The sequence below is a fragment of the Ostrinia furnacalis genome, unplaced genomic scaffold (assembly GCF_004193835.3).
Source record: "Ostrinia furnacalis isolate ACB-3 unplaced genomic scaffold, ASM419383v2 OfSCF7708, whole genome shotgun sequence".
In the NCBI taxonomy this organism is placed as follows: Eukaryota; Metazoa; Arthropoda; class Insecta; order Lepidoptera; family Crambidae; genus Ostrinia; species Ostrinia furnacalis.
Window position 1 is genome coordinate 649,563 of NW_021137947.1, and position 26,807 is coordinate 676,369.

Consider the following 26,807-nt stretch of genomic DNA (forward strand, 5'->3'; position numbering starts at 1 on the left):
AAGCTTAGCAAAATGCAAGGTGTCTTTTGAGAAGAAGATGAAATGTTGGAAGACGAGAGAAGCTCAAGTTTTTTTAAAAGTGGATGAGAGGCATTCTGAGCGACCTTAGCAAAGAAACGGTCGCTGAGGTACTGCCTACGCAAATAGAGGGGAGGGTCAACGCTCTCTACTTGTAACGCATTTATAGGCGAAGATTTCATTGCTCCCAAAATTATGCGTAGGCACTTTGATTGTGTTTTGGATAATCTATCAAGGGCTGCCTTGTTACAAGGATCCAAAAGAAAAGACGCGTAGTCAAAATGACTGCGTACAATGGCGTTATAAAGGAGCTTTTGGGAGTAAGGGTGGGCCCCCCACCAAGTGCCTGAAAGGGCGCGAATTACATTAATTCCATTTTCGGCCTTTTTAAGGATGGAGTTAAAATGAGCGACACCAGACAGTCTACAGTCTAGAGTCAGACCCAAAAATTTGACCTGGTTGCAGCAGGGAATAAGGTCACCATCTATAAATACCTCTATGTTCGGAGTGTGTCGTTTCCGGGTAAAAGTAACGCAACAGCATTTCGGAACAGAGATGGATAGTCCGTGGGAGAGCATCCAGTCACTAAGATAGCTTAGAGCGGAATTAAGACGAGTAGTTGCGTCGTCTATGGATTTAGATGAGATGTATAGGGCAATATCATCGGCGTATTGAAGGATGTTGCAAAAAGAATCGACAGCTTGGTCAAGGTCGTAGGTATATATGCTGTAAAGGAGTGGACTGAGAACGGAACCTTGAGGTAGGCCTTTCCAGAGTAGACGGGGAGGGGATGTGATGTTTTGACATTTAATTGAGACAGTTCTTGCCATTAACGAGTTACTGATGAAACGAACCAACTTCTCCGAGCCACTCAGATGTAGCAACTTTTGCCTGAGTACTGGAAGTAAGACGTTATCGTAAGCGGAAGATATGTCCAAAAAAACACCCACTAAGTACTCCTTATTCCTGAAAGCCAGTCTGATGTCGGTGGTTAAAATGCTAAGACTGTCCAGAGTGCTCAGTCCTTTGCGAAAACCGAATTGAGACTTTGCTAGGATACCGTGAGACTCCATGAACCACTCCAGGCGGTTTCTGATCATATGCTCCATAACTTTTAGTAGGGCAGAGGATAAGGCTATAGGGCGATAGGAGCTATGTTCTAAAGGATCCTTCCCTGGCTTCGGTATAGGTATTACGATTTGTTCCTTCCAAGAGTCAGGGACGGATCCTAGGTCAAAGAAGTTGTTGACTAGTTGAAGAAAGACAGTTTTGGCTTTAGGGGGAGAGTTAACTAGAAAGGAATATGGCAATCCGTCGGCTCCGGGGGACGAATCAGTTAGCCCACTAAGGGCACAAAGGAGTTCGTCAGCAGAAAAAGGGGAATCTAAGTTACCAGTTGGGGGAATAGGCACAAAGGAACCGGAAGGGAAGCAGTCCATAAAGGGGACAAAAGGAGGGGCTAATTTATCTGCAAATTCTTCCAACCAAATAGAGGGATCGTTTGAGGGAGCGTTGGATGATGACAGGGATTGGCGGTACCTTCTTATCTGCTTCCACACTACAGAAGAGGGCGTCCTGGGAGACATATTCTCGCAGAAACGGGTCCATCCTAGCTTTTTCTTTTGTGATAAAAATTTCCTTGTCTGGGCTGCTGTCTGCTGGTAGAGCAGAAAGTTCTCTATTGTCATAGACCTATTATAGCGTTTTTCCGCCTCTTTGCGTTTCCGAATGGCAGCTGAACACTCCGCATCCCACCAGGGGGGGGAGGTCTTATGTGTAGGATTCTTTTGAGGGAAATGTTCATCTGCTGACATCCGGAGGATGTTTGTAAAGTGATCATACACTGAAATTGAATTTAAAGGGGAGATAGTGGGAAGTGAGTCTAATTTATTATTTACTGATAATGAGAAGGCTGACCAATCAGCATTATTTAATTTATATCGTAGTAGAGGAGGGGGACGGACGGTTGGGGATGATTTATTAGGGATAGTTAACAAAATGGGGAAATGGTCGCTGCCAAAAGTGCTTTTTAGGACATTCCAAGAGAGAAGTGACGAAAGGTTAGGAGAGCAAAAAGATACATCCACGGCGGTGGCTGGATTTTGAGATGGACGGCATCTTCTGGTTGAACAGCCGTTGTTTAGGACGCATAGATTTAGATCGTCTAAGAGGTCTAAGAGTAAAGATCCTGGGGAGTCCGTGTGATAGGAGCCCCATGCAGTATTATGAGCATTAAGATCGCCTAGGATAAGGACGGGAGGAGGAACAGCCAGAATGGCTGAACGCAGTTCATTAAGGGAGGATGAGTTAGGACGGGGAATGTAAACGGATAGGATTGAAAGGTCGAAAATTCGCACAGCCACGACATTAATGTCCTGGCTATGCGAGGGAAGAGGGAGTTGGGAATAGGAGAGGGAGCGCCTTACAAGAAAAGCGCTTCCTGCGTATCCATCGTTTCTATCATCCCGGAGACATGAATAGCCAGATACACGGAAGTGTGAATCCGGAACTAACCAGGTCTCCGAGACGGCTATGAACGACGGAGAGTATTTATTAATTAGGTAGGAAAGTTCGTGTTTTTTCCTTCTAATGCTCTGACAGTTCCACTGAACCGCCTGGATTGCCATTGTAATGAGATATCTGAGAGATTTGGGAAAGTTTTTGAGCAACGTTGGTCGGTATATTGTCTTTGTGTTGGGTAACAACACGGAGGATGAGGGTTAGGACAAGATCTAAAAGGTTCATGTCATCTGACGAGGACGATGGAGAATTGTCGGTAAGGGCGCAACCATTTGGAAGACTAGAAGCACAGTTGCCAATAATGGCCTGGTGTGCCTGCCTGTCGTAGCCTTTTCCTAACGGCGCGTGTGAGCGGGGGGAGCGAGGTATGGATTTCTTGTACGAGAGAGGTAGGTGGGATGTTTGTGAATGGAGTGGTTGGGATGGAGAGGGTAGGGGTTGTGAGGATGGAGACTTTGTGATGTCAGCATAAGACCTACGAGTTGTTGGGTACATGGCCGAAGCCTCAGCGTAGGAGATGTTATCTTGTGACATAGCTATTTTAATTGCTTTCTGTCTGGAGTGCTCTGGACAGGATTTGTTAAGAGCGAAGTGGGGTCCTGTGCAGTGAATGCATGTGGCCTTTTCTTCCGTAACATCACAGTTATCCGCTGAGTGGGGTTGCGTGCAACGAAAACATCTAGCCTTCGACCTGCACTGAGCTTTGACATGGCCAAAGCGGCAGCAGTTGAGGCACTGAATAGTAGGGAGTTGGTATGTCTCAACTGGGATTGAATTATGGAAGAGAAAAACTCGTTTTGGCAAAACCTGTCCTTTAAACGTCACAACCACCGATTGAGTGGGGACCCAGGACGCCTGTCCGTCTGTGGTCACTTTCCTGTTTAGACGACGAGCTTTTAGCAGGATACCACAACCATCAGGGATTGTCAATGACTCAGCGAGTTCNGGAATTACAGAATCAAGTAGAGTAGTTAATTGTTCAAGAAATATTTTATAGTTCTCATTTATATTTTTGTCAGCGGTAATAATATTATTCCAATTTATTGTTAATAGTTTTTCTTTAAATAACGCTAAGTTTTTTGGGTTAAATTTTCTTTTGCATACATAATGTTCCTGATTATCAGTTAAAGTTAGCCCTAATTTATTCAGAGTTATAGAGATGCCTCTGTGATCTGAAAGCCCATACTCCTTAACATCAACATTCATACAGCTTGCGTCAAAGTTAGTCAATATTGCATCCAGGCAAGTGGAGCTTGTGGCCGTTACTCTTGTAGGTTCTTTTATATTCTGATGAAAATTGAAACTCTTAAATAAATTAACCATATTTTTAGTTTCTATTGTTTTGCTAAGGAAGTTTACATTTAAATCACCCCCTATTATTATATTTTTCTTTAAATATTTAGTTGTTAATAATTTTAATAAATGCTCTAGTTGTGTATTAAATAAAGTCACTTCTCTTTTACTATTTGGCCAGTATAAAACTATTAAAATTGTATTTAGACTAGGAAATTCAATTGCACATAATTCCATAATATATTCTATAGACAATAACTTAATGTCATCTAATTCAATAAAATCTATTTTATCCTTAACAAATATGCACACACCNACTAACCTAAAAACATTTTATAGTCATAACTAGGCGGTTATTTGACCACGATCGCACCTGATGTTAAGTGGGATGCAGTCTAGTATTCTGTAGGCTACGTTTCTTACTAAAAGGAAAATACAAAAATTGCAGTAAAACCACATATTTTAGTTTTCTCGTAATTCTCATCCAATACCATCTACTGGACTCCACTGAACAGCTCTAGATAATGTTCCCGAACATTCACAGCGCCATTTGTCATTATTAAAACAATGCATCCAAACAACTACCACTAAAATAGCAGAGTTAAAACACCAACATGTTTTGTTTTGTTTTGTTTACACGTTGCAACTTGTTTGCTTACGCTTCAGCAGTAGCAATTCATTATTGTAAAACTGTATCAGAGATTAACTGCAATCTAAAATAAGGAGTCACTTTACTTGAAAAAGCGTCATTTTTCAATTAAAGTGGCTCCTTATGTTAGATTCAATGCTCATAATTACAATAATATATTTTTTACTCTAAAATGGTTGTGCATAACTCCAAAGATGTTCTGCTATAGTTCTCTACACTTTAACATACTACACAGGTATTTTTTATAATAATTTGTATGAAAATATCTGTGCATTACATTCTGAAAGAACTTTGCATGCCGAACAAACAACTCATAAAAAGCAGAATATTTAACAAGAATAATATCCTTAGCTATTTACGGAAATGCACATCTCAAACATTAAATACGCAAGTTGGAAACATTCAAAGTAAATGAACTTTTACATTAGTTTTCAGGTTTGCTCTTCTGATTCTCGCACAAAAGGCACTATTCTGAAATTACAAATAGAATAACTACTTAATAAAATTTCAGTAGCTTTAGCAACTTTATAGGTTCTCACACGTTAGCTGTCTCTAAAGCGATGGCTATCAAACGAATGTCCTAAGAAACTGAAAACTTATTTAAAATACTAAGAAAGCAACTTTAATAAAGAATCAAATAAGTTATAGTGTCCATCTGGGTAACTTTACCCATCGTAACTATACTTTGGGCCAGTGTTATACTGATGGGTTAAGTTACCCATATTTACATACCTACGCAGCTATTTGAAAAAATTTCTAAATTAACATTGCTAACTATTATGTCTTGAAGTAGTTAAGAGCTTTTACACAAAAACAAAATTAAAACGACACATCTGAACAATTCAACAAATCCCACGTACATTTCAGTTATCTATTTTCTCTTCTAACTTAGACGTTTCTATTTAAACTCCAGAATAAGGCTGCAAACAAGTAATTATTAAACCGCCATACCTTTGAAATCCGTAAGCTACAATGCAGTTGCGAGCAATTTCAAACTCAAGTTGATTTCTATTTTCTATGCAAGTCGGCTTTATTAAATGTGTAATTAATATCTAATAGCTTTACGCTTGTGAAGACACTTGATTTTATTATTATCTATTGTTTTCGAGTACGTGCGTTGGAGGTTTTAATTAAATTGTCTTAGGTAGGTGCTTTAATATCTGTATCACTTTAAATGATACCAAATTTAAATTATACGTAATTTTCAAAGCGGCTAAAATGCGTTATAAAATTAACGATGTATCAATTTTCATTACTAAAGCTTCAAAAGAAAAATATGACGATATTTTTACAATACAAATATACGAGTTATCATATCCCTTGTACTCGTATGTAGGTGGACATAATAATGTAATTGGGAGGGAAAACAAAATTTTACAAAGGGCATGCATTAAAACAAAGCAGACCTTTAAAATACGTAATCAGATTCAAGAACTTTTCTATGAAATGGGTTGGGAATCCGGATTTTCATATTAATTAGCACACTCACATCAATGACTTTGAATGAGACAATTAATTTCAGTTACAATTAATTTTCAGATGTAATTAGAACGAATTTAATTTAATAATAAGATTAAATAGATTTAAAAAAGTGACATCATGAATTCAGAAAAGATAGGATTTCAGGAGAACTTGTGATCTAAGGAACGCGGGTTCGTATCCCGCCGCCGCTCGACTATTGTAGTGAACTCACTCGTAACAAAAGCATTTAGCTTACTACGAGGGGTAACGGTATTGTAAATACAAATTACTATATAGTCCAGTAGAATTAGCTTTTAAATCGGAAATAATTCCTACAAAAGATTTTATTGCTTTAATGGCCTCATTGGTTGCCCATTAAGACTCTCCTAAGTTTTCGACTTCGACGGAGTTGTGCTTAAGTGGTGGGGGCCCCCGAAAGGGGCGTTTTTTCGGTTTTCCGGTTATACCGCGTAAAGGACTTACCCTATCGAAAAGTGGTCTTCATGACGGTTGAAGGGCACTTAATCCTGCATTGAATAAGACCAAATTCAAATGTTTTGGATAAACCGTTCCCGCGCTAAAGTTCGGAAAAGTAGAAAATATACGTATAATTAATGACCCTCTCCACGTCCAATGGCTCGTTACCCGCAGGCTTCCAAGTCTTGAAAAGGAGCGCCTCAACCAGTGTAACCCTATCAAGGCATACGAGCTGGATTCGCCGATCCTTGTTCGTCCCAGCCGTTCCTTAACTGCGGTTGCTGCACCTCTTCCTGGCACTCACCTGAACGACTCTGTGTTACCTACTGTGGCTGCCCCTCTTCCTTGTATCCTCCTGCACGACTACGTTGCCTAGCCGTATGTTTTTTTTATTTAGTAGAAATAATAATGGCAGGTTGAACCAACAAGAAGGTTTTAGTTTATCAATCATAAAAATTTTCTTGACAAGATAAATGTCAAACAACTTTAATCTGAATAATTTTGAACTTTACTGACTAACAGTTAAAGATTATTTTGTCTATCTCGAGATTATTCTGTAACATAGTTTCAAAAGGTAATATGTGCTCGCGATTCGTTGAAGGAATCAATTTGAAAACTGACGAACCTTTTCATTCCGCGACTGTACCTTAATTATTATGTACATTTTAAAGATTAAATAGAAAAAAACGTGTTTTTAACACGGTAAAACAACATATTATCATAAACGAAAATATGTATTGATCATCAATCATCATTATCGTCATCATAATCAACTTGGATTATAAAATTGGCATCTTGTTAAATTGATTATTTTATGAAGCTAAGATTTTATTAACAAAAGGATTTTCATAAAACCCATGGATTATTGGCCAGGGAGTCCAGTAATAGAAAAATAATTTCCCAATTTTTTTTGTAACTTCAAAAGTATGATAATAAAAATTCAAATAACCATTTTGAAATGATCGGTACATTTTTAAGCCTTAGTTTTTCAAGTGAAACCTTAAATTCAAGAAAGGATTATTTTTTAATTTATGAAAATGCTCTCCATTCTTAGTGGGAATGTTTCAATGTTGACAACACTTCTGAAATGTCAAAATTCCGTCGAATTAAAAATCAGAGTTTAATATTCTTTATCAAAACATACGATAATTTCATGAAAAAATACATAAAAAGTAATGTCAGAGTAGGTAGAGTCACCACTCTACACCATGAATGGATGTGATGGCGATGGCACCCCATCACATTCGTTCATAAACAGACACTACTTTAAATCTATGGTTTTGACGTCACCGCAAAATTACATGTAACCATCAGCCACACTGTAACCACAAATCGCGTGCGTCATTTTTCATTCATTTCGTAAAACAGCGCAAAAGCACTTAAGTACAGGCAACAAAAAATCAAGTTATACAATGCAGTATCTTATTCAGTCACAATAGGTATTATTTTGCAACATTTACAGTCTGATGTGGTTGACTGTCCCTTACTTTACCATTTTTCGCATGGTGGCTCGCTCGATCGGCCATAACATATCATATTACACTAACTCACTGATTCGACATTGATAAGCGAACGAAGCTCACAATCAACATAGTATGTTTGGATCATTTATCACCGTTCGAGTAATGTTCGAGAGATCACAAATTGAACGTCTAAATACGATTGTAGTGGTAACCTTGTGAAGCTTTTAATACAAGATGACTCTTATTTTGTATCTTTCTTAGCTAAAAGTATCCTGTTCAATGGGTGAGTATTTAGTAATTTTTGATAATAATTATCTATAAATACTATTACTAAACCTGACTCTCTTATAATTTATGGGGGTTTGCTAGCAATTTTGTCAAGTAATTTAATGAAATAAATAACTTTAACCTTACGAAGTTTTATCCACTTCCATGAATCAGTCACTGGCTTTAAATCTTAACTAACATGTTTGCAATAAATTACCCGATTTAAGCATGTTTAGTGTAATGAAAAGAGACGACAATAAAGTTCAATATACCTCTCAACCATTTTATACTTAAACTTAAGACACTGAATTAAAAAATATTTGCAGTATAAATAAAAAGTCCAAAGGTTAACTGCAACTAAAGGTTAATTGTTCCTTGCACAATAAGTAAATTATCATACTGAAGTAAATAAATCGCATTAAAAGAACGTGCAATTAAAGTCTTAAAGAAAGATTCTTCAACTAAACTCAATGAGACTGTTTTTAGATTACAATATTAATGCAAAACTGAATGCTGAGGAGAAAACTGGACGGTTTTTCATGCGGTTTTCACCAAGCAGATAGAGTGATTCATCAGGAAGGCTTAGACGAATCCCTCTAAATCAGTAATACCCGATTGTAGTCTATAGATGATATTGACCTCGAAGGGGACTATTATCATCATCATAATCATCATCATCATCATTTCAGCCATAGGACGTTCACTGCTGAACATAGGCCTCTAAAGGGTCTATGCATGGAGTAAAATAAATTCACGAGTTGATGTTCAGGAGTTGTAAATAACTTGTTGAACTCATTTGTTTGGTCTTTAAATATTTATTTAGCAGGATAAAATTAAATAAATGTTTTAAAACAACCTCTCATTATGTGTGTTAATATTTGTTTTCTCAAGAATAAAGTCTTCCTCACATAGCTTTTTATTCGCAGGTCTCATCTGGGCCGAGATTCGCTCGCTCTGGACAGGAGGGCTGATGGAGTACATCAGCGACCTATGGAATATCGTGGACTTCATTACCAACATGTTCTACATCGCCTGGATTAGCTTGAGGGTTGCTTCGTGGTACATTGTGCAGGTGAGCTCTTTCTTCGCAGATTTTGTACCCGTCATCATCATTATCTTCATCACTAGATTATTTTATCTCTAATGCAGGAGCCCTCTCTAATTTACCAGAGACAAAAAGAAGATTTGGCCTACACTCTCCACATTCTGGAGATGGGTCAGGGAGATCTGATGTTTACAGATTTGTCCCTCAGCACTCTCTTGTGACATCCACGGCAAAATTAGGGGTGGCCTAAAATCAAAACGGCCCAGCTGGATTAAGATTTATTATCTCTGGTTTGCTGAAATGATTCTATTTGAGTACTAGAACAACCCCCTTTCGGACCGAAAAGTTGTACTTATGCTGCTGGTTATTTATTAGCCACAACAGTCACACTTTAATTTGTTATGTCTTTATTTATCGCCAAAACAACCAAAACACATGAGTTCTCCAATTAAAAATACGATAAGTCAAAGTGGGTCACCGTTTTATCATGTCATACCAATAAAAACAAACCTGTGTCCATTTAAACAGGTGTGAAGCTCGCGTCCACGTTGATGTCTTCCTGCCATTCCAGTAACAACCCTCGTCCGGTATAAACGTTTGTTTGGTTGGATGTCTCAGAAGGACGCTCCATCTGGAAAGAATTTTTAAAATTAACACAATGTCTGCTTTGAAAATCAGGGGCTACTGACTCACACTGAGAAACGTTGTCAATCCCCAAACTAAAAAGAGCTCACACTAAAAATAAATAACTAAACATTCTTAAATACAGAACAAAAATAACTACCAAAACTAGACTCCTTATTTTTTTTGTACCTCTCTCGTCTCGTTTCGTCATAGCCAAATGATGTCCACTAAAATTCATAAAATTCATTTATTTTTGCAAATAGGCTTTTAGAAAGCACTTTTACACGTCCCAATATTAACCCTACCACTGCTTCGGGACAATAAATGGGCCAGTGCTGAGAAGAAGCAGCGCAAGAAACTCAGTCACTATTATTCTGCTGGACAAAGGCTTCCCCCAAGGATTTCCATAACCACCGGTCCTGCGCTGCCCGCATCCAAGCGCTTCCCGCTACCTTCACCAGATCGTCGGTCCACTTCCATCCCATTTTTTTTACTTAAAAGTATTATTTTGTCTTAATTACGGTAATTGGTAAGATTTATAGGTGTTTTAATATCGTGTTGATTTCATCACGGACGCGGGATTGCCCCGCATGCGTGACACGTGTTCTTTTCATACAAGTATTAATTCTTGTTCCGCGTGCGTATTCCACGCATTACAATGCGTAGAATGCACGTAATGAAATCCTATATTACCATTTGTTCCTATAAATTACACTACACTAGGTAAAGTGTGCTAGCCACAATACAGATTTATGTCTGCCAAATTCTTCAGAGCTCTATCTCTTCGGGCGTCCGGATCAAAACCAGAGGTAGATATTTCGGTACTCAATACTTTCTGACCTATTTATCTTTTCTCCCAACTAAATACGATCTGCGCGTGTTTTCACTTTGTGGTTTGTACACGTGTTGGTGCAGTTTGCACTTTCATTCTTTATTTCGTTGTTCATCTTATAATTTTCTTCAATGAAAATGATTAGTCGTAAGTATTCTCATATTCGAAGGTTTTTAAATAAAAATATTAATAATAATAATATTGGCAAAAAGATGAAAAATACCTGTAATTCTTTTTATTCTCCTGCATTATTATCAACTTTTACTACTTGAGGCATAAGCAATACTATTATATCGAATGCATTATGTCTGGAAATCTAAAATAGATTTGGTCCTACTCTCTGACTACTAAAATCTACGTTCCCGGTGTTACCCAATATGTTATCGGTGTAGACATCCAATATTAGCCATTTGATTCGTCGCGTTAAATTTTACCCGCGTGAGTGATGGCCGCAGACAAAACGCAATTTTTCTAGAACCGCACAAATGATAGCGATTAGTCATTTGATAGCCGAAATATGAATCTATAAATTGTTACTCGTGTGTTCGAGGTTTTACTTTTTTATGAAATACATATTGATAAGCTTCACTAAACAATGTTAAACAAGCATAGCGCATATCAATTCAAATACATAATTTATTCGTATATAGATGTATAGGTATGTATTCGTACATAACTACGAAATAATTAGCTACCTTTGCTACGATCGATGTATGGATATGATAATAAAAGTTTAAGCAGATTAGACGCTCCCTCATAATTAATTTGATATTGAAAATCGAATTAAGTAGTATGTAGGACGTTATTTTTTAATCAATTTCAAACGAACACGGTCGTTGTATAAATACCAAGTCTACGTTTGTTAGAGAAACCACTTCATTTTCTGGGGTTCAATTAGAAACTCGGCCTTTCATTGAAAACAAAAACATAAAAGGTGTATTAGCAGGGCTTAGATTGTCATATAAACTACATATTATCACATTTCTAAAGTTTTTGATATCCCTTATTTTTCCGTAGCGCGACTACAAAAGCGGCATGGACCCATGGTACCCCCGCGAACGCTGGGACTCCTACGACCCCATGCTGCTCTCTGAAGGTGCCTTCGCTGCTGGCATGATATTCTCCTTCCTCAAACTGGTGCACATCTTCTCCATCAACCCTTACCTTGGACCGCTGCAGGTGTCCCTCGGAAGAATGATCCTGGACATCATCAAGTTCTTCTTCGTTTATATGCTGGTGCTGTTCGCGTTTGGGTGTGGTAAGTTTACGGATTGTTTAGTTTATTAAAGAAGCAGGTGTTGTTATTATCTGAACCCGTATGAAATAGCAAAAATAATCAAATTCTTTTTCTTGGATATACTATCCTGCAAAATTTCAACCCTGATTGAAGCCGCTTTGAGCGATTTCTTTTAACTACTGTAGTAGGTATACCACTCATACTTTAACAATAAGTATGGATATTTTTTCTATGATTCAAAATGACCCAAAATATTTTTCACAAATTAGGTCACTGTAATGTTTAGAGTTCTGACTTCTATTGCCACATATGTAATCTTTACCCCAACTTAAATCGTAACATGTAAGATCATTCTTTTGCTTAGAGTTATAATTAAAAAAATCCCATCAGGCCTGAACCAGCTGATGTGGTACTACGCGGAGCTGGAGAAGAACAAATGCTACCACAACCCGAATGGTATGCCGGACTTCGACACGCAAGAACGAGCCTGCACTATCTGGAGAAGATACGCCAAGTAAGAAAGACATTAACATCAAACTATTTTCTAACTAAAGACAAAAAGAACCTCCTCCTTTTTAAAATCAGTTAGAAAGATAACACCGATACTTTGCTACTAACAAATACCTACAGAACTGACTACATTGTTAAATAACTGTTTTTCTGAAAGATTCAACACACTTCTTTCATACAAGATTCTGTACCGACCTAACAGTAGCTACCTATCTGGATTCTAACGTTTCGATGACGAATGAAAACGATTTTTTTTTACTACTTGTTCTCTCATCTGATTCTCACCTCTAAAGTTGTAGGGTACAAAATCATAGCCTTTCATTTGTTTTTTTTTCCATCTACTAGCCCAATATTAGGTCAGTTATCTTTTTATGAATTTAAATCCTTGGAGTCTCTAATTTTATAAATTTCCGTAGCCTATTCGAGACCTCCCAGTCCCTCTTCTGGGCGTCGTTCGGGCTGGTCGACCTGACGACCTTCGAGCTGACCGGCATCAAGAGCTTCACGCGCTTCTGGGCGCTGTTGACCTTCGGCTCATACTCCGTCATCAACATCATCGTGCTCCTGAATATGCTTATCGCTATGATGTCCAACTCTTACCAGATCATTTCTGTAAGTTGGAAAAGTTTTTGTGTCATTAACTTGCTGATGGAGGGAGATAGATTACGGTAACGCTGTACAGAGCATCTTTATGCAGTTATAATAGAAGCAATTGTAACTCTACATTACTCTTATTTATCACCTAGTAGTAAGTGCATGGATTTCGAAGGTGACTGAGTTTCATCCACCACTTCTTCTCAGCACCAGCCCATAATTATTTTGTCCTCAAGTGGTGGTAGGGCATGCTATTTGGGACGCAAAGGGCAAAGTCCTTAGGGCAAAAGGCCCTGGAATGGGCCTAAGTATAGAATAAATTTATTTTTCGTCTTTTAAAATGTGACTAATTCAATATTATTATACTTACTACTTATTTTTTTAGGATTGAACCAAGATCATCCAGGATTTAAAATACAATTACATTTTTGTGTAGGAACGTTCGGACATGGAATGGAAATTCGCTCGCAGCAATCTCTGGATGTCATACTTCGAGGACGGTGACACAGTTCCCCCACCTTTCAACATCATCCCTACTCCTAAACATCTGGTGTGCTGGATCAAGCACTGCTGTGGGAATAGGGAACGTGGATCTATAATAGTAAGTTACCAATCCATACTACTCACGACGTTGTACCATTTCATTTCATACTAATTGTAAGTATTAATATTAAAATCTTCTTTTTACCATTTGGGAACGAGTAGTTTCAGACTTTTTGAGTCATATACACGACTAATAACAAAATGTGTTAAAATATCCAAGTCAAAATTTGAGAAGAATTAAGGTATTTCTTTAAGACAATATGATTTGAAAGAAAGAAAGAAACATTGTTTATTTGGTTCAAACATAGATGATGATGATGATGATGGTTTGAGATTGATTTAGGTATATTGAGATTGTCGTAAGTGATGATGAAGTACCTAAGATGGAGTAGGTGCCTTGGCTTACTCTGTAAACATCTATGTAGACTCAAGTGTTAAAATACCGAAATTAAAGAGATTACTGCTGAAGCAACTAAGTAAATATTCACCAAAAAAACTTTATCCAGAACAAATCTCGAGAAAAAGCCAGGCAACAGCACGAGGCAGTCATGAGGGTGCTGGTCAGGAGATACGTCACCGCGGAACAGAGGGCACGTGACGAGGTCGGAGTGACGGAGGATGACGTCATGGAGATCAGACAGGACATCTCCACGCTGCGCTTCGAGCTGATAGACATCCTCCATAATAATGGGATGAAGACGCCGAGGCTGAAGATGCAGGATTCCACTGGTAAGGACTTTTAGCTTATGAAACAATGGCTGTTTTACAGGCATGAACAAAAGAAAGCCGAAAGAGTCACAACTCACCACATAGGTACATAAATCTCAACTGAAATAAGTATACTAAATCTATATGTGGTAGGTATTCTATAGGTAAATACCATAGTCTTCTCTCTCGTAGATACTGCATATAAAATGGATAATATGGCCTAAGTAACAATTGATTTAGTATCATATTGATGACCCAATTATCTGAAACTTGCCAGCAATAAGTACCTACCTAATTGCTATTTTTAGATTCGAAAAATAACTTGATAGTCAAGTCATTTTTTACCCTTGCCACATAATTTCAAATAATGGGAACTTACATTGTCACTGCAATATTAAAAGAAAATTCCTTCTGTTTCAGCAATGGATATTCTTAGATAATTCTACTACTTACCACTTTAGAAACTTTATAGAAACTTTATTAATTTACAATGTTTACTATAAATAGTCGCTGGCAAGAAAGGCAAGGTGATGGAGCGAAGGATCCTCAAGGACTTCCAAATTGGCATCGTGGAGGGCATCATCAAGGACGTCATCTCCAAGGAGAGCAAGCCCAAGGACGTCTTCAGCCAGATCGCCAAGGCCATAGTCAGGAGAGGAAGCACTGACAGGTAATAATAAAACATTGATAGATCTTCTGACTACTTTAATTGGTTAATAAAAAAATAGTAATACCCGTTTTCACCATCAATCCCTAATTTTTGAGTGACCCCTATGATAACACGTAACATGCATTTTGTTTTCGTAGGGGTCAATTAAAAGCCACACTGTAAAATGATACTCAATACGGGTGTAAATCCAATGTGAACGTCCAGGACGATGACATTGATCTTGATGATGAAAACTGAGTATGTTTTACCGTAAAATTCAATTTTTTGAAATCAATCAAGTCAGTTGAGTTCACGAGGTAAAAATTTGTGGTAGATTAGTCCCTTATTAATGCTTGTGTCAGGAGGAGAGAATTTACCATGATAGGTCAGCGGTCGACGGGGACCACACTATCAGTTATTAGTTTATCACCCATGCTAGTCGTCTGAATCCAGGCTAAATTGATTACCTGGTCTGGTCTGGCTCTGGCAGTGTTGGGAATGAGATTTGCTTTTAGATGTTATGCTAATTATGGCTTTTGGTAGAGATAAAGTTTGTGATAATCACTAGGCAAAGTTTGGTGTATAATTTTATTGGTTGAGCCGTGTGGTTCTGACAGAGTAGAATAGAAAAACTCTCACTCTTTATGGGTTGATAATGTTGTCATAACTATGCCATTACATTAATTCAATCGATAATTTTTAATCGTAGCAAAAAACGCGACTGGAACGCAATGGTGCGCACGAACACCGTCCGACGCGACCCTATCGGAAGAACCTCTGAAGCGGAGGTCAGACGCAGCCGCCAGTCCCTCCGGGCACACATCTTAGAGAACGTCAGCGCGAGGACCATCGACCCTCAGAAGCTACTCGGTAAGTCACAAACATCTGACTCCAGTAATCCCTCATCGGGAGGACTTTGGAGGTTAATTGCAGCCGCCAACCCCTCCGAACATACATCCTCGAAAACGTTAGTGCGAGGACCATTGACCCTCAGTTGGTAAGCAACAGCAGCAAATGCTCTTTCCATCTATCACTGCTCATGCTGACATCTCGTTTACGTGAGAGGAACAACATTCGAAACTTTTGATAACATTTTTTGGGAGTAACGTGTCTGCTACACGTCTCCAGTAAGCGAGCTATGCTAGATGTTTCCCTACGTGATCGAATCAGAAAATTAAATGATGTGGGAGAACCAAAGAAACCGACTACTGGAGAATTGATGACCGTTGGGGCAGTAAGGTTCTCGAGTGGCGACCACGGACTGGAAAAAGTAATGTGAACAGCCTTCTCACTCGGTGGTATAACGATCTAGTGAAGGTGGCAGGAAGCACTTGAACAAGGACATGGTCGATCGTCGTAGACGTCTTTGGCAGTGGCTTTTGTCCTGCTGTGGGCGCCTTTGAGTGAGATGAGGAATCAATAGACACCCCATCAAGAGGACAGCTTTATTAATCAATTGCTTTAATTTCAGAATACAACCCGAAACTTTCCGACGTGACGCCATGCACCAGGGTGGCATACGCCAAGTTCATGCGCACCAAGATCAAGTCGGACTTCGCGCTGCGCGAGGAGCAGAAGCAGAAGGGCTCCGTGGAAGAGTTCAGCCTGGAGGACGAGGTCTTTGAGACTCCCAAGAGGGTCGACTCGAAGAGGCAGAGCAAGAATATACGTAAGTTTATAAATAACTAGTTTTTTTTTTTCAGCAAAGCCCTCGTGGTCTGTTACAGGAAGATTTTATCCCGGGCCTGTCTCCTTATCAAAAACCTGGATATAAACTATCCCATATAGTAGGGCAAAAAAATACATTTATAGGCTCCTTAAGAGCATTTGACGATTTTTAAGCCTACTAATTTAATTAGTCATAAAGATAATTTTTATTTGATTTTGATTTTCATAATATTTTTTTTCTTAAAGACGTTAATTTAGTTTGGTGGTCTAAGCAAGAAACATTATGGATCTTGAATCTTGTTTGAGCTAAGAGTAACTTGTTATTGAAAAACTAGCAGTAAATTAGAATGAGATAAGGTATCTAGAATGTTATTGATTTTCTAGTGTGAGTCCGTTTAGAGTAAATCATCTAGAAAAAGAAATATTTTTATACGCGATCTTATAAGTAGATAATTCGTAAAATGCGTAAAAAGCGTAGTGTAAAATGTCCAGGGATATTTGTTTATTTAATTCAAATCTGATTGGACATTTTAAATCCATAATACGTTTTTCCTCACAAAACTCTACCATTTCAAGAAATAATATAAACAAATGAAGGCTTCAATACCTAATACAAGTGGGTAAATAACCCACCCCTCGTGAAGACTTGAATGTGTCAAATCAGGGCTGTTACCGCAGATCCAATTATCCGTGCATACTTGTTGGCACAACTCGCTAACGTGCGAATCACAAACTAATGGGATGCTAACTACTAAACAATTGTCAATCTAATTTTATTTGACTTTCAATGGCTGAATCTATTAATTGTAGAAAATTTAAAAAAAAGAATAAAGATTTTCTGCTCTAGGTACTCAATCAATCAATGAATATACAAATTACAATAATGAAAAACTCTGTCAAAGGGTCATCGATTCCAAAATATTCTAAGTAATAATTTTCGATTTGTTCTCAGGTAAATCATTCCGCACCAGAACTCCAATTCCAGAAACATCTGACGACGAGGTATTGAAAGAACATGAAATGACTGTAGAAGCTAATATCGAGTCTAAAGGTAACATGGCGACAATTTACTGTCATTTTTGAAATAACAAATTAGTACTTATCGTCAAATACCGTTCCTTTCAGATTCCGAAGGATGCTCCGAAATAACCAGACCACTCAAATCTTCATCTCAAGAACCTTCAGAGCCCAGGACACCAGAGTTCGACCCCATCAGCGACAGGCGTCTAACGCCCCCAGCGCAATTCGACACCAAAGACCACATCATCCAGATAGAAGAGCCAGAATCACCCACCAGGACTCTCTGCATGACCCAAGATGAAGATACCAAACTTCAAAAACCTATAACTCCAACGCCTAGTATTAAATCCGAACAGATCCTCTCAGCGTCTGCTTTAGACGGTCAGTACAAGCAAATGATGACTCCTCCACCAGTCATAATGACCCCACCCCCTCCCGAAAGTCCAGCCCCACCAATACCCATCCAGCAAGCCATATCCAGGCCAGCATCTAGGTCCACCCTAACTAAGTCTCCAATGCCAGAATCTAGGTCACCTATCCCAGAATCACGGTCTCCGATCCCAGAATCAAAGTCGCCACAGCCAGAATCGAGTTCTCGGCAAGAATCAAGATCTAGATCTCCCCGACCAGAGACCTCGACAACTAGACCTATGTCTTCGTTGGGGTCATCCAGGGTGTCCCCTAGTCCGTCGCCTACGCCGTCCATGGCTATCAGTGATAAGGGGAAGTCAAAAGTCACTGGCAAAATGGTTTCTGGGTGGCTTTAGATTGTGTTTAAATTAGTGGTATCAGTCGGTTTGATCGAAAGAAAAAAATATCTGCGTTCATTGTTTTAGTACTAGTAGTCTTTGAACGACCATAAGTTATTTTTGTTAAGAAAGCAGCCATTATGTTTAGTGAAGATTCCAAAAGAGTATGAGTTGGTAAGGGGTTTGAAATGCTTAGTGATAGACATACAGCCAATAATGTGATAGTAAGAACCAATATTGTCATAAACGATGAAGGTGTTTTTATCGATACCACTAATATTAATGAAAACCAATTGACTCTGTTGGGTCCTACAGTTTGGGTACAAAAGACCAAAATCGACGTATTAGTGAGATAATAAATGCCTTGTAATAGCAATAACTAGGTTTAGGGCAAAATTCGTTGATGCTACAGAAACTATTTAAAAATAACACGCACGCGGTTTAAAAAAAAATAGACATCTCTCGTCTCGTCTGAGTCCTAAACACTTATTAAGTTCATATTGAAACAGTAAAATATTGTAGCAACAGCGGAAACTTTGCATAAGTAGGTAAATTAGTTAACAAAAAGAATTAAAAAAACTCCTAAATGTGAATAACGTAAGAAATCTACTTGTTTGTTTGTGTTTGTTTAAATTTAAATTGGTTAAAAATTATTTGAGAAACCTACCAAAGATTATTACGAACAAGATGATTAATAATTACTTAACGGCAAAGAAATCTGACAGGTTTAGGGTAGATACACTTTTCTAGTCAAAAAATGGCTATATCAAGTTGATAGCTCTTACAACCACAACACTAGAGATTAATTATATTTTTATAATGTCCACCAAGCAGATTACTTATATTTTAAGACAAAGTTTGTTAAAATAGTTTGTAAGTTTTATTAAATAAAACGTTTGTTTTGCGTTCAACATTCTTTTAATTAGGACGTTTAAAAACCCGAAAACGAAAAAAAGACAAAGGATGCTAAGGTTGTTACTTATTTACCCCAAAATTTTTCTTTTATGTACAATTATTACAACCTCGGTAAATATAGGTTATATCCTGAGGCGGGGTTTTATTACAAATAGGTAATTATATTTTCACTTCATCTTTAACCTTTCTTTTAACTTTATGCTCACGAATTTGGCTAATAACAATTCTATTATTAACAATCCCGGAGAAACAAAACTTTTGGGAGATAAGTGAAACTAAGGAGTTAAATGGGGTAAGCATTAATTTACAAATCAAACTCAGTTACGCCGAGCCCATACACAATACAATGTTTTGAAGTGCTAAATCAAATAGGTCCTAATAGAAAAGTTCATACTTGATTTAAAAGATAAGCACGCTCTAGCCCAAAATCTTAATTCAGAAACCGTGCTCTATATCTAGTCGTATAATTAGGTAGTATCTTTTCTACTTTACCTATTTTTATTCTTGGTTTCCTGAAAGATAAATTTTATATGTTGGTAACTCTATTGATCATCTATTGTTTATGGTTCATTCAAGTTTATAAAGTAAGACAATAAACCCATTTTACCCAGGTTAGGTACCTACTTACTCTCAGATATTTATGTCGATAACTTCATTTTAAACCGAATTACCTTAACACTTACTTATGTAGGTAGTAAAATACTCAAGTTAATACAGAAAAGATTCTACACGTGTTAATTAATTATTCAAGCTCTACTCAATTTCCCAAGGATTGCAATAATCGTACTTTATCTCAGAAACAAAATAATTCCACGAGTTCGCGGGAACTTTAGATGGTTACCAACTTTTAATTAGATGTATGGATTTATGTTAGTTTATAAATGACAAGAACAACCAAAGAACATAGCTAACGATTAAACTTGTTAAAAGAAAAATACCTACACTCTTAGGTTTGTCATGTGATAAAGTTTTTCAATTAAAATTTGGGAACAGAAAATTTGTAATTGCTTGAGCAATTTCAAGATAAGCACAGGTTTAGTAAAACACACAGTACGATGGTTAGGTATTAATTTATTGTCAAGTACAATAATTATTTTACAATTTGGGTACAAAATATAAAGGTTAATCTTATCAATGCGGTAATGTTACTCATTAACAAGACAACGAGAAATAATGTATGATCATGGCTAACTTTAATACTACTAGGGAAGAGGTAAGGATAAATTCTCGTCTAACAAATTGTTACCATAATTCTTGAAAAATATTCTTAACGTTACCTAAGTTATTAGATGGGTATGTGCAGGGGTTTTGGTTTATTTAATTATGTTTTGCATACAAATTCAGACTACAATTACGTAACTTGTCTAAGAAAAATAATTAACGTAACATTAGAGCAATAAATAAAAATACAACTGTGCAAACCCTCTGTAGAGTTCGTAGATATCACTTAACGAATTTAAAGTTAAGTACTAAAATAAATTAGAAAAGATATGCGATGTAGCTGGAGCTATTGAAAAATCTTTTTCTTGGTAAGTAGTTCACAGAAAATCTAAAGAAAACTATCAGAAAATCTACCCTCTTAGTATGCGTGAAGGAACTGAAGTTTTTCAAGCAAATCATACCTAATTTTATCCACACTTGGTCAATCAAGATCTATTCAGCGCATATAAAGTTACAAAACTTTATCCTCCCAAATCTAATATATGGTTCTACGAATATATTAGAGCCTATTGAGTTCAAAGGATTTGAATAATACAAAAAAAATCGGATCGTTTTGGTTAAAATTACATTGAGACTCGCAGATACAGACTTTTTGTCGGTTGATACTTTAGTCAGGCTGTTTATCAGTATGAAAATGTAAGACCGATTGGATATCGGCAGATTCCTCAAATTAAGACTCTGAACCAACTATCGGCCTGAGTAAAAAGCGCCAAGTGTAATATTACACGAACCATTCGGTGCCACTTTTGACCCTTTTCTAACTCAAAACCTCTTTAATAAGATACATTTCTGTGACCGAGTCCTGCATAATATTATTGTATATTCGCTGACCATCGGTTCAGAGTCGAATTTCACGTGTTCCAGCGACGAGAGGGTCTATCAGACATTCACATTAGTCATGAATTTGACGCTCTGAAACTACGCGCTCTGCTCGCTTGTTTGTCACCTGACCGACTGTGAATCGAGGGGCGCGCGACAATTTTATGACGTGTTACTTTATTGGACAATCTAATTTTTGATTTTATTGGGTCACCTACAAGTAAAAAAGGTTTTGGATAATGATTTTGGAAATTGGGTCAGCCGCGCATAGCAATAGATTACTGATGTTTGCAATTGTACGGTAACGCATCGTACAGATACTTTATAGTAACTAGAGTTATTTTAGAAAAGACTATTAAAATTTAGTATTACAATAATCATGCCAGAACTTTTCTTCCACAAAGCAACAATGAGAATAGTATTTCAAAATCAAACTTCTTCAAAACTTCGGCAGATTATTCGCAAAGAACACATAAATAACAAATAAGTTACGACATACGATATAATGTGTGTTAGTATCTACTGAGACTAAATGGACGGTTGATAAGGGACAAACAATTCCTAAATATTATAATAAATATTGTGGGCAGTGGTAATAAAAGAAGTAAATCCACCAGTCTTGGACAACATTAAGGTTTTGATGGAATCCTTTAGTCCTTTAGGTAATACGTTTCATTTAAAAACCTCCTATAATAAATTAATGAAGATGGAAATTTCAGCTATCAAATCTTGGAGATCCTACAAAAAGACTAGGAAACGTCACTAAATCTTTATTTGGTACACATCCACCTGTGGCTAGTTATTCTGAAAGCTATCACGCATTTGGATTCGTGTCAAGCGTTTGACAAAGGCACAAGCACTAGATTATAGGCAGTGGTTTAGAGCCAGCCAGTCTTGGGCTGTCTCTTAATGGTCTTGATGTCATCCAGCTTCTTGGCTCCTCGCAGGGGCTCGGGCGAGGCAGGAGGAATCAGCTGTTCCGTGCTGGACGTGGAAGAGAGACGTTTGGGCGGCGAAGGTGGCGCTGGAGGCTGCAGCAACAATATTCGTTTATCCACAAAGGTAACTAAAAAGTCAAGGAGTTATTGTATACAGAGTCTGATTTGCAACATTGCAACTGTATAAAAACGTAGTAAGGGCCCAAAATTGACCCCTGCAGGACACCTGTCAATTAACGAATTTGATTGCAATAATCTTGTTCGCAAGTTCTTAATAGACCCAAAACAAAACCTATTCTGGCAACAATCGGAAGTCAAAAAATTTAAATGTTTGCCAACAATTTTACTTATTAAAACAGTGGGGCGAAAGAAGACCCTTGCAACACTCCAAACAAAATTGACATAAAATAGCTCAAAATTAATTTAGTTTTAAAAGACCTATTTCTTCAGTGAATGTAGTATGATAGTAATGTATTTCAATCCAATCTAATACGAGGGTGGACAACCCTGGCACTCTTCCAATACCATCAAACTCATTTCCATTTTATGGAACGCTCTGAATAAAACGCGTTGACTCACCGCTACAGCAGAGATAGAAGGCTGCGGCGAGGCGACTCTAGGTGTGGGAGACGGTGACTTAGGAGGCGTGGGCGGTTTCGGCGGCGTAGGCGAAGGTGATTTCGGCGGCGGCGGCGTGGGAGATTTCGGCGGCGCGTGCACCGGCGGCGTGCTAGGGGTCACCTCCATTGTAGGCGCTGCTGGCGCCTGGGTCATTTGAAAGACATTTTTTTTACTGCCTTGGGTGTTTGTTGGCAAAGGAATAAAATTACTAATCTTATTTTGACGTCTATAATTAATGATAATGGACTTTCAACTCCAATTTAAGAGTAGAACGAACTCGAAATGAAATTGACCATTAATCAATCACCATGCTTAGATTATTTAGAATTTATTCAACAGGTCTGTTTGATTTGGTTCAAAAAAAGTTTGGGGACCTGGGATAGTAGATATCCGGAGACCCCAAAATGTTTTTCTCGTGAACTGCTTCCTAATAATATTTTCGTTTTACATAACATGTTATACCCAAATACGAGTATGAACCCCATTTTAATACTAACAAAGACCCTTCACAGGTTGCAATCTAAGGTACGGCCAACGAGAAGCGACACCAAATGTAAACTTTGACATATTTTGGCAGGAGAACGAGACGTTACGACAAATACACAAGATGGGAAGAGACAGAATATATTGTCAACTCGACAGTCGTATCGACCTTTTGTATCGCTGCTAGTTGGCCGTACTTTAGATACGACAGCAAAACCAAGCCAAGCAATGGTTAGGCCAAGTTACCTTGGGCTTGGCGGGGGGCGGGGGCGGGATGGCGCCTTCCGCGGGCTTAATCTCGGGAGCCACTGGCCGCGCCACCGCGATGTCTTCGGCCGGCTTGCTGTCTGCAGGAGCCTCCGATGCCTACGAAGAAGCAAGCACATGGACACCATTTATGGTTATGGCAGTTATACAGGGTGGAAACGATAAGTGATCACACTGGACTATTTCTAAACTATTCAAGATATTGGTTACTATCCTGAACTGCTTCGTGAGGTCTATCAAATGGTATCAATAATAGGAATATTATTTATTTATTCTAGAAGGCTGCTTGAAGGCTTACAGAAAATCCAACGCGCCAACAAGTTATAGGTACAGTCGTGCAAATAATATGTATCAAATATGTATTTTATTCTACGTAACCATGGGTTACAGAAGACTTACTTGGTCATCCGACTGCGCTGGTGGTACTGGAGGCTTTCTCTTGATCACTTTGGGAGGTGATGACTCTCCTGGCACTCGCTTCGCCTTCAGTGGACTAGGTTCTAAATAGGATAAAAAATAAGAACACGGTTTTGTTAAAATTTCACCTTTTGAAAATAGTTAAAGTACATTCCTATAGAAAAGTTATAGGAAAACATGTTAAGAAATTATATTTCAAAGTTAAATTAGCCCCTCAGTGGTGCCGCGTGTGTCTTTTAGACCTAGAGGTTCACCACCAATATTACGAGTGGGTTCACCACAATAATCCAGTGGCTATGGAGTTCGATGTTCGAACTACCGACCTTTGAATCAGCAATCTGATACTGAGTTGTTGAGCTATTTTCCGATAAATATTTAAATAAATAAATGAATCAAAGAAAGAAACGAAATAGGTAATTGAAACCTGGTTGCTGGTCGTCAGGCTGTGGGCTGATGGACCGCGGACTGGGCACGGGGCTGGGTCCGCGCGGGGTCGGCACGGGCGTCGGCGCCTTAGACGCAGGCTGCTCATTAGATAAAAAGGATGATTAAACGTATCTTTATCATTTGTACCTATATTATTGTAGTTTCCAAGACTATTCGAGAAAACCATTTACAACGTTCATACAGAAGGCCCTCGCATCGGAAAGTTTTCTGACATTCTAGACCAGTGTTTTAGTGTCTTTTTTTAAGGGGGTCACAAGAAGTCGTAAAAACTACGTTATACAAATCAACAAAAAAACGACTCGTCCATGTAATTGCGAACAGTCGGTCGGTCTCTACATGTTATAAAATACATGAAAAAAAAAGTGAACGGTTGGGGTTCGCAAAATATTTTTTTATACTAATCGTGTCATGAAAAAGTTTGAAAAACACTGCTCTAGACAAAATAACGCAGTATGCAGTTTATGTGGTTAATGCAGTTCCTAAAACTCATTTATGTAGGTAAGTAACCTTAGAAGGAGCTGCGGATTGCTGAAGCTGAGCTGGGCTCGGTGAACGCGCGCTGGCTGCAGCAGAGAGCAGCGCGCCCATGCCACTGTCACCTGCACCCCAACACAAACGTGCTTTATTTAGAAAGAAAGAAAAGTATTTATTCGATGCAAGTAGGTACACTGCAAGATAATAACTAAAACTAGACAACAGAACGGGTACAAGCACCAAAATGTCATCAGCTCAGTATGCCACTCACGACCACTGGTATTCTGCGGATGCCAGTTGAAGTAAAGGGCGCAGCTCGCCCAGGAACAATCGGCTAACATAACAAGTACTTTTAAACATAGATACAGCCTACCTAGACAGATTATTTAATTACATTATTTATGTATAGCTAAGATTCTAATAATAATTAAGGGGGCGTCCATAAATTACGTGAGGCTTTTAGGGGGGGGAGGGGGTCAACAAAAACCTCACCAAATCTCACATGGGGGAGAGGGGGGTCTCGGGAAATATCACGTATTTTTTTCCACAAGAAATAGAGAAATAGTTTGCCAAAAAACTGGGTTAAATCTTAAGTAAAAAAATTGGCCAAGTGCGTGTCGTGCCACGCGCAGTGTAGGGTTCCTTAGTTGTCCGTCGTTATCACAATATATTTCAGAAGTAAGCAATTACTTCATCTAAAGTCACTTTTAATATTTTCTTCTAAGGAATTTTTATTAGGTATGAAATTTTATAATACTTGAGTAAAACGACTATTACTCTTGAACTAAGTGATCTATCTTAACCGCTATAGTTTTCCTTGAAAGTTCATAAAAAGCACTATAATCTTGAATTTTTCCAGATTTATCAAGCCAACAGTTTAGTTTTTAGCAGAGGGGAAAGCCCTACTCGGACAAAAATTGGCACTTTAAACTTTAACATTTTGCAAACGGATCCCTAAATCGAAAAATGGTCTTAGAAACCCCTAAGCCATTTTAAAAGACCTACCCACACGATGGGGTAGAAGACGAAAAAAAACACCCCACTTTACATTTAGGGGAGCTACCCTAAAAAAATGTTTTTTTTTCAAAATTTGTTTCTACCGTTTTGTCGTCGTGATTAATATACATACCTCTACAAAATTACAACTCTCTAGTGCCAATAGTTTCCAAGCAAAACCTCGGACAGACAGACAGCCAGACATATCGAAACTATTAAGGGTTCCTTGTCAGGACTAAAAAATGATATTTGTATGATGATAATGTCATTTTATTCTATACAGTCTAAACAAATACCTACAACTAAAAATGCTTCAGTCTGCATGTGTGAATACTAAAATGCAGAATAAATGACGAAATTAAGAAAATTATAAAACAAGTTCTTTTTTTATCAAAATCGATTTTGCTAGATTATTAGTGATTTTGTAGAAAGGAACAATTAGACTAGGTACTTCTGTAAAAAAACAATGTGACCCTAGTACTAACCGCTGTCACTACACGTGAATTTCTGGATCTATTCGTAATCAGTGGGCTTAGTGCGACTTTACACAATCGTCATCCGCTAGCGACTGCGTAAAAAATGACATACATTAAATGTATGATGATTGTACAGCGTCCCTAGCAGATACTTTCAAGAACTAAAATCTTAAACTTTATATATCTTTTTGATGCACTCGTTAGCAACAACGTTAAAGCACACAAAAAAAATGTTTAATATTACTCCAAAACTATTAAATTTCGGATTTTTTTTAATATCACGTGAGATTTGGGGGTGGGGGAGGGGGTCAGGCAAAATCTCACCAAATCTCACCAAGGGGGGCGGGGGGGTTGAAAAATAGCCAAAATTGTCTCACGTAATTTATGGACGCCCCCTAATATAAAT

General features: G+C 38.0%; 2 protein-coding genes across 2 annotated transcripts in view; one reads left to right on the forward strand and one right to left on the reverse strand.

Annotated features, from left to right (window-relative positions):
• The first annotated feature begins 2,016 nt into the window (after positions 1–2,016).
• trp (transient receptor potential) lies at positions 2,017–19,153 on the forward strand. Its single transcript, XM_028322730.1, has 12 exons — positions 2,017–2,078; positions 9,061–9,220; positions 11,667–11,907; positions 12,277–12,400; positions 12,813–13,008; positions 13,427–13,591; positions 14,040–14,262; positions 14,749–14,911; positions 15,600–15,760; positions 16,362–16,559; positions 17,511–17,609; positions 17,684–19,153. Exons 1-12 carry the CDS (start codon positions 2,017–2,019, stop codon positions 18,343–18,345), a joined length of 2,454 nt encoding a protein of 817 aa, XP_028178531.1. The 3' UTR covers positions 18,346–19,153.
• A 2,986-nt stretch (positions 19,154–22,139) lies between these two features.
• trpl (transient receptor potential-like) overlaps positions 22,140–26,807 on the reverse strand; it is a 32,790-nt gene continuing 28,122 nt past the window's right edge. Inside the window, exons 20-25 of the mRNA XM_028322731.1 lie at positions 24,963–25,054; positions 24,433–24,532; positions 23,991–24,091; positions 23,571–23,690; positions 22,800–22,985; positions 22,140–22,313 (exon numbers count right to left, since the gene is read on the reverse strand). Coding sequence (XP_028178532.1) covers positions 22,161–22,313; positions 22,800–22,985; positions 23,571–23,690; positions 23,991–24,091; positions 24,433–24,532; positions 24,963–25,054 — 752 coding nt within the window. The 3' untranslated portion in view covers positions 22,140–22,160. The remainder of the gene's footprint in view (positions 22,314–22,799; positions 22,986–23,570; positions 23,691–23,990; positions 24,092–24,432; positions 24,533–24,962; positions 25,055–26,807) is intronic.